The 8,601-nt window shown below is 49.3% G+C and overlaps 2 protein-coding genes across 2 annotated transcripts in view; both read right to left on the reverse strand.

Moving 5' to 3' along the window:
• Positions 1-3,116, reverse strand: part of MUC4 (mucin 4, cell surface associated) — a gene marked incomplete at both ends in the record, with an annotated part of 30,393 nt that extends 27,277 nt beyond the window's left edge. Inside the window, 4 exons of the mRNA XM_080696537.1 lie at positions 241-374; positions 1,117-1,172; positions 2,634-2,653; positions 3,084-3,116. Of these exons, the coding sequence (XP_080552663.1) occupies positions 241-374; positions 1,117-1,172; positions 2,634-2,653; positions 3,084-3,116 (243 nt within the window). The remainder of the gene's footprint in view (positions 1-240; positions 375-1,116; positions 1,173-2,633; positions 2,654-3,083) is intronic.
• A 4,893-nt stretch (positions 3,117-8,009) lies between these two features.
• On the reverse strand, positions 8,010-8,351 carry LOC308262996 (eukaryotic translation initiation factor 1-like; the record flags this gene model as incomplete). Its single annotated transcript, XM_080695809.1, has 1 exon — positions 8,010-8,351. The coding sequence occupies one exon, from the start codon at positions 8,349-8,351 to the stop codon at positions 8,010-8,012; it is 342 nt and encodes a 113-aa protein (XP_080551935.1).
• Between the last annotated feature and the right edge of the window lie 250 nt (positions 8,352-8,601).

An 8,601-nucleotide genomic window follows, 5' to 3' on the forward strand; every position in this document is an offset into this window, starting at 1 on the left:
TTTTACGAGTGTAAGGACATTGGCGTCCCCACCAGGAAGGAAGCTTAGCCTCGCTTCCTGTGTTCCTCAGCTAGTGCCTGACATTAAGAGGGCTGTAAATGCAAAGGGGTTGCCCAACAAAGATAGCTTCCATTCTCCCTTTCTCGGTGTCACGGAGCCATCTCCAAGCTAGACAGAGAAGCAGGGCCCAGAGAGCACAGGCCAGTGGTCCTGCTGAGTGGGCTGCAGTAGGAGACTCACGTAGAGAGAATCCCGCAGACAGGAGCCGAGCGGGAAGCCAATTTGGGGCTTGAAGAGCCTCGAGGTGAAGTCCACAGTCGTGACAGTCACCTGCAGGTCTCCAGTGCTCCCGCCGTAGGGGAAGAGAGGAATGCCTGGGCCAGACAGAGAAGAGGATGGAGTCGTGTGGGCCCCGACCTTCACTCCAGCTCAGAGAGACCCCAGAGCATCCCCTAGGCTGCTCTTGCCCTTGGCATCATATCTTAAGGCTGCACCCATAGGACCATCCATCTGTCCAGTCATGAATGGCACATGATCCTTTCCCTTTCTCCTGCTCCTGGCCCAGGGCCATGTACAAAGCCAACTTCAGAGCCCTACTCTGGTGCTATCTCCCCATCCCCTGTAAGGCATTTATTTATTTACTTACTTACTTACTTACACATTTAGTATTGGGTATTGAACCAGGGGCATTCTACCTCCATGATACCCCCTAGCTCTTTTTAAATTTTTTGTTTTGAAACAGTCTCACTAGGTTTCTGAGAGTCGAACTAGATTGCTAAGGCTGTCCTCAAACCTACAATCCTCCTGTCTCAGCCTCCCAAGTACTGGAATTCCAGGCATAGTGCCACCATGCCCATCCTGTAAGGCCCTTCTGATCCAAGAGAGCCGGAACTGTGAGCAAGCACTGAGCATTCAGCTGCGTTACCCCTCTAAAGGAAATGTGGGGAGCCTCTGCACTTCCCATGGCCCAGATGGGGCAGTCCAAGTACCCAGAGCACTGGTTCCCTCAACAACACAAGCCCCTTCATTTGGAAATTCTGTCCAGTGACCACAACTTCACCTCCACATCAAGCTTAGGGGCAGGTGGCGAGGTCCCACCCCGAGGCTCCCACTCACCTTGCTCTGGTGTGACAGGGGACGTGGGAGCTGTCGGGCTGGAGCCTGTGGATGTGCTGGGAGCGGAGGTTGTGAGAGTCAGAGAGGTTGTGGAGGGTGGATATGTTGCTGTGCTTCCCCAACTGTTTGTCCTAGGGGAGGCTGTGACCATTCCTGGACATAGAGAAAGAATACAGAAGTGGGTCCTATAGTCAGAGAAAAGTCAAAGAGACTCAAAGAAGTCAGGAGCCGGAAGAGATCACTAGAAATCTTGTCTGTCTACTATTCACACCCTCTGTCTGTCTACTAGTGTACACTGCTAATGTAGTATATCACTCACCACATAAGCAGTTTTCTGCTGGGGCCCAGGGCATGGTGAGCTTGTCGTCTGATGGACCCCTCACTCACTTTATCCTCTGGGGAACCTGACCTCAGCCCTAGCCTGTAATACTGATTCACCGACCATTCTTGAACACTCCTCCATGCTAAATTGAGCCAATGAGGCCACTGTAAGAGATGGAGATACTGGATTCTATACCCACCTGATGTTTCAGTCCTCCCCGTGGGGCGTGAGGACGCCTTGGATACCGAGGATGTGCTGGTCACAGTAGGAGGAGAGGTGTCAACTGTGATCAAGGTGGTGGAGCTCCAGGTGGTCACAGGAGCAGGAGCTGACTGAGAAAATGAAGGATTGCTGGTTGAAGTATAGCGATGTGGTATGGTCTGCTCTGTGCCAATGCTACTAGAGGAAGTAGGGCCAGAGGAAGAGAAGCCTGGGGATGGCTGTAGAGTAGTAGACTTAGATGCTGAAGAAGATTTAGGAGTAGTCTTGTTCAAAGGGAGGTTTGTAGGTGGAAATGATAAAGTTGGTGTAGAATCAACTGTGCTGCTCTGACGGCTTGTAGGAGCCATATACTTTGGACTTGTTCTCGGGTTGATAGCAGATGTTGCTGTGTGAACAGTTTCAGGGGTTGGGATTCTTGAAATGCCCACTGTGAAAGTGGAGGATGGTGGCTTATCAGTAGTCGCAGACTACAAAGTTGGCACTATTGACTGGGCCCTGTGGCTGTCACTGATTGGGGGTGGGATAAAGTTAGCGCTGGTGCCTGAAGGTGACAGTGTGTGGTCCTCAGTTGGTGGAGATGTGCGTCCACTTAGAGTGGGCGAAGCAGATGAAAGGTGGCTACTGAGGAGCTGCTGGTCACCTGGGAAGCCAAGGCGACAGTTTTGGATGATCTGGTGGTTCCTGGAGTTTGAGTTTTAGTCATGTGGGAAATAGCTGATGCTTCCCAAGGAGAGTTGCTAGGAAAGGTTGGGTTTGACTGTTCAGTGGATCTCCCTATTGTTAGGACATGAGACACGGTGGGGGGAAAAGTGCTAGAAACAGATGTCACTCCCGTGGTTCCTGTGGTAGTACCACCTCTGAAGGAGGTGGGTGGCAAGTGAGTTGGTGACCGAGTGCTGTGGTTGTCGGCAAAGGGAGTGGGGGAGAACCTGGTGATTATACTTGAAATGAACATTTCCCCAGAAGTACTTACTGAACTGCTTCTGCTACTTGCTGTGGATAAGGAAGTAGAAGCTGTGACCACTGGGGTGGGGTATGGAAATGAGGAGGCTGGTTTGCTGGTGTTTAGCTCCCCCGTGGTCTCTGTGCGTTGAGTCTGGTGGGTCTGAGAAAATGCAGATGTTTCTTGAGTTGAGGTGCTGGATGTTGGTACTGTTGATATTTCATTTGGTTCAGGGGTCACTGAAACTCCTGTGGTGACTGTACTGAGACTTCCAGTGTCAGGCAGTGAGGTGTCCCCTGTGATTTTTGGAGTGGAATCTGTGGAGGTTGTCATGGTGAATTCCTTTGGTGTTGTTGGGGGGGTGTTGCTGACACTGGAAGAGGATGAGCTGGTTGTTTCATCTGCCTGGGAAGTCTTCTGAGAACTGGTCACCATCAGAGTGTTTCTAGTCTGGGTGGTTGACAGAGTTGATGTGCTCACCTGTGTGTAGGTGCTGGATGGAGATTCCTGCATGGTATCTGTGTTTTGAGTCTGGTGGTTCTGAGGAGAGGTAGATGCTTCTCTAGTAGAGGCGCTGGATGTTGGTGCTGTTGATATTGCTGTTGGTGCAGATGCCACAGATACCCGTGAGGTGACTGTACCGAGACTTCCAGTGACAGGTAATGAGGTGTCCCCTGTGTTTCCTGGAGTGGAGTCTGTGGAGGTTGTTGTGGTGAGCCCTTTCATTGTTGTTGGGGGCATGCTGCTGACACTGGAAGAGGATGAGCTGCTTGTTTCACGTAGACGGGTTGTCTCTGAAGAAACAGTTACCATCGGAGTATCTCCACTCAAGGTGGGTGACAGGATAGATGAGGTCACCTGTGTGTAGGTGCTGGATGGAGATCCCTGGGTGGTCTCTGTGTCCTGAGTCTGGGGGCTCTGAGGTAATGTAGATGTTTCCTGGGCAGATGTGCTGGATGACTGTGCGGTTGGCTGTCCTGGTTCGGCTGTGCTGGAGACTTCTGAAGTGACTGTAGTAAGACTTCTGGTTACAGTCAGTGATGTGTCTCTTGTGCTTCCTGAAGTGGAGTCTGTGGAGGTTGTCTCAGACAGCACCTGAGATGTTGATGGTGTTGTGTTGCTGACACTCGAAGAAGATGAGGTGGTTGTTTCTCCTGCCGGGGAAGTCGCCTGAGAATCAGTTCCTGTCGGTGGAGAGGCTGGAAGAGTTGATGTGGTCACCTGTGTGTAGGTGCTGGATGGAGATTCCTGCGTGGTCTCTGTGTTTTGAGTCTGGTGGTTCTGAGGAGAGGTAGATGCTTCTCTAGTAGAGGCGCTGGATGTTGGTGCTGTTGATATTGCTGTTGGTGCAGATGCCACAGATACCCGTGAGGTGACTGTACCGAGACTTCCAGTGACAGGTAATGAGGTGTCCCCTGTGTTTCCTGGAGTGGAGTCTGTGGAGGTTGTTGTGGTGAGCCCTTTCATTGTTGTTGGGGGCATGCTGCTGACACTGGAAGAGGATGAGCTGCTTGTTTCACGTAGACGGGTTGTCTCTGAAGAAACAGTTACCATCGGAGTATCTCCACTCAAGGTGGGTGACAGGATAGATGAGGTCACCTGTGTGTAGGTGCTGGATGGAGATCCCTGGGTGGTCTCTGTGTCCTGAGTCTGGGGGCTCTGAGGTAATGTAGATGTTTCCTGGGCAGATGTGCTGGATGACTGTGCGGTTGGCTGTCCTGGTTCGGCTGTGCTGGAGACTTCTGAAGTGACTGTAGTAAGACTTCTGGTTACAGTCAGTGATGTGTCTCTTGTGCTTCCTGAAGTGGAGTCTGTGGAGGTTGTCTCAGACAGCACCTGAGATGTTGATGGTGTTGTGTTGCTGACACTCGAAGAAGATGAGGTGGTTGTTTCTCCTGCCGGGGAAGTCGCCTGAGAATCAGTTCCTGTCGGTGGAGAGGCTGGAAGAGTTGATGTGGTCACCTGTGTGTAGGTGCTGGATGGAGATTCCTGCGTGGTCTCTGTGTTTTGAGTCTGGTGGTTCTGAGGAGAGGTAGATGCTTCTCTAGTAGAGGCGCTGGATGTTGGTGCTGTTGATATTGCTGTTGGTGCAGATGCCACAGATACCCGTGAGGTGACTGTACCGAGACTTCCAGTGACAGGTAATGAGGTGTCCCCTGTGTTTCCTGGAGTGGAGTCTGTGGAGGTTGTTATGGTGAGCCCTTTCATTGTTGTTGGGGGCATGCTGCTGACACTGGAAGAGGATGAGCTGCTTGTTTCACGTAGACGGGTTGTCTCTGAAGAAACAGTTACCATCGGAGTATCTCCACTCAAGGTGGGTGACAGGATAGATGAGGTCACCTGTGTGTAGGTGCTGGATGGAGATCCCTGGGTGGTCTCTGTGTCCTGAGTCTGGGGGCTCTGAGGTAATGTAGATGTTTCCTGGGCAGATGTGCTGGATGACTGTGCGGTTGGCTGTCCTGGTTTGGCTATGCTGGAGACTTCTGAAGTGACTGTAGTAAGACTTCTGGTTACAGTCGGTGATGTGTCTCCTGTGCTTCCTGAAGTGGAGTCTGTGGAGGTTGTCTCAGACAGCACCTGAGATGTTGATGGTGTTGTGTTGCTGACACTCGAAGAAGATGAGGTGGTTGTTTCTCCTGCCGGGGAAGTCGCCTGAGAATCAGTTCCTGTCGATGGAGTTCCACGTGGAGAGGCTGGAAGAGTTGATGTGGTCACCTGTGTGTTGGCGCTGGACGGAGATTCCTGGTTGATGTCTGTGCTTTGAGTATGGTGGTTCTGAGGAGAGGTAGGTGTTTCTCCATCTACCTCTGAGGTGCTGAAAGGTGGTGCTGTTGATAATGATTTTGATGCTTCTGCCACTGCCACTCCTGAGGTGACTGTACTGAGACTTCCAGTGGCCGACAGTGATGTGTCCCCTGTGAAAGTTTTCTCAGTGAGCACCTGTGAGGTCGATGGGGGTGTTTTGCTGACACTAGAAGATGATGAGGTGGTTGTTTCACTGGGAGGGGATGTTTCCAGAGAAACAGTCATCATCAGCGTGTTTCCAGTCGGGATGGTTGACAGAGCTGATGTGCTCACTGGTGTGTAGGGGCAAGAAAAATACACCTGGATGGTCTCCTTGCTTTGAGTCTGGAGGTTCTGAGATAATGTAGCTGTTTCTTGAGATGACTGTACTGTTGGTTGCCCTGGTCCAGCTGTGCTGGAGACTTCTGAAGTGACTGTTGTTAGATTTCTGGTTACAGTCAGTGATGTGTCCCCTGTGTCTCCTAGACTGAGGTCTGTGGAGGTTTTCTCAGTGAGTGTCTGTGATGTTGATGGGGGTGTGTTGCTGACACTGGAAGAGGATGAGGTGGTTGTTTCTCCTGCCAGGGAATTCTCCCTAGAATCAGTCCCTGTCAGTGACGTTCCACTTGGAGAGGCTGGAAGAGGTGATGTGGTCTCCCATGTGAAGGAGCTGGACTGGGATTCCTGGGTTGTCTCTGTGCTTTGAGTCCTGTAGTTCTGAGAAAATGAAGATGTTTCCTCAGTAGAGGTGCTGGGTGTTGGTGCTGTTGATATTGTTTTTGGTGCAGATGTCCTAGAAACTTCTGAGGTGACTGTACTGAGATTTCTATTGACAGGCGGTGAGGAATTCCCAGTGTTTCCTGGAGTGGAACATAGTCATAAAATGTCATTTTTATTTTTTTATTTTACAGAGGAAAAGGTCTCAGAAAGGCAAAAATGTCTAGGCCAATAATGTGGACCTTAGAGATAATAAGATGGTCATGGTAAAGTTTATTAATAACAATCTAATTTCACTTTATTTTTTACATTAAATTGGACAAGCTCATACCAGTGTTTTCCCACAAAAATTACCTTTAGCTTCCGCCAAATAAAATGTTTATTTAAAAATCTCAGAGCATGTTTAAAAACAGATAATAAAATAGTGCTGTATCTGTAGCTTAGAGGTAGAGTGCCCTAGGGTTCAATCCCCAGTACCACAAACAAAACAAAACAAAACAAAACACTTCAGAGCAGAGGGGCATGGTAGCACTGCCTGTGATCTCAGTACTTGGGAAGCTGAGACCAGAGGATTGCAGGTTCAAGAACGGCCTTAGCAACTTAGTAAAGCTCTTAGCAACTTAGTGAGAGATTATTCAAAAAAACATTTTTTTTTAGAGGCTAGGGAGTGTAGCTCAGAGGCAGAACACCCTTGGATCCAATCCCCAGTACCTAAGTAAATAATAGAGTTAAAATCTTTTCAGCTCAATCCTTATATTGATGCTAAAATTTCCCCCATACTATTATTGAGATAAAACAGTAAACTCAGTTTTAACAAATTTGTAGTTTTGTAGGGTTGTAGGGTTTGGTTCTTTTTTTCTTTTTCTTTTTTTTTTTTTTTCCTTCTGTACCAGGGATTGAACCTAGGAGCATTCTACCTCTGAGCTATAACCTCAACCCTGTTTTTTATTCTTTATGTTGAAACAGGGTCTCACTAAATTGCAGAGGGCCTCACTAAGTAGCTGAGGCTGGCTGTGAACCTGCGATCCTCCTGTCTCAGCCTCCCAAATACTGGGATTGCAAGTGTGTGCCACCTGCCCGGCGACCTCCAGGATTCTTTTTTTTTTTTTTTTTTTTTTTCTGAAAACAAGTTTTATTTAAATAAGGGTTTAAATACATTACATAACATTAAAACTGTAAGGGGGGAGGGGAAGAAAACCAAAAACCAGTTTGTTACTTCACATGGCATTGGGCAGCTGCAGCTGAGTTGCAAGCTCTCTAGCTAGCTACATGACTGGTAACATCAGCTTGGTACTTGTTCCCTTGTCAAAAGTTTAACTGGTATTAGGCTGGCCTCACGTTCTGTTGTTTGGGCATCCCTTAGCTAGGATATGTCTGGTCAAAAAGACTTTGATGGCAAGCCAGGTGTTGCTGTCACCTCACTGGAGGGAAGTGGCCTCGGTTCTGCCCACCTGGTCAGACTAGGTACTGGGGGCTCCCTTTATAGGAGCTGCTGTTGCCGTCTTACCCCATCCTCTGGATTTGGATTCACCAAGGGCTGTTCAGATGGTGACATTCTTTTAGGGCCGGGGACTCTGCAGAGGGAGAAACGTGGAGCTTCTGGCCAGACATAGCCTTCTTGGGGGCTCTGGGCGCCGCTGAAACATCACTTTATTGCTGTTTCAGGCTGGATACCGCCAGGCGCCTACTGTTTGACCTCTGTTTAAATGAGGGACTTCAAGACTAGACAGCATGGCTCTTTTCAGTTTATTGCATGAAGGAGTTACACTAGTCCAAGTTAAAAGCGGACCCCAAATGGTTACATTATACAAGCTGTGAGGTTTTTAAACTTGTGACAAGGGACAGAAGGGAAATTCTACTCATTGCAAGGAAATCCTCACTTAAGCTTCAGTGAGCCACAAGCACTTAAAACCCATGAACCTTCAGCTGATAGTCCTTAGCCAGTCCAATCTCTACCAGGAACTGGCATATGTTCTTGCGCTGGTCACCCTGTAGCTGAATTACTTCTCCATATTCTGGATGCTCAATTACAGTACCATTGCAGGCAAATTTCTTCTTAAACGCCTTCACTAGTTTCTTTTTATCGTAATCATCAGCGATCCCTTGGACAGTAGTAAGGGTCTTCCTGCCGTTTCTCTGTTGAATTCTTATATGGATATACTCCTCAGTCCCAGCAGGAAGCAGGTCATCACCCTTACTTGCATCAGCAAAGGGGTCGAAAGAGTGGAGGTTCTGGATAGCGGACATACGATACGATTCCTTTTCCTCGGTGGAAACGGCCTGCGGAAGGCGGCTGCGGGAGAAGGCGGGCGGGGGGGGGGGGCGGAGCGTCGGGAAGCGTGGGGGCTCGAGGGGGAGGCTGCTGAGTCCTCGGCGGCGGCGGCGGCTCAGTGACTGGGGCCTCCAGGATTCTTAAACTGACTCATCACCTTGGGGAAAATGGCACCGTCCATAAAGCAATGTCAGCCTTGATGTCCATATTGCTTAAAAGAACAAC

The sequence above is a fragment of the Muscardinus avellanarius genome, assembly GCF_963383645.1.
Source record: "Muscardinus avellanarius genome assembly, chromosome: 5".
Classification (NCBI taxonomy): domain Eukaryota; kingdom Metazoa; phylum Chordata; class Mammalia; order Rodentia; family Gliridae; genus Muscardinus; species Muscardinus avellanarius.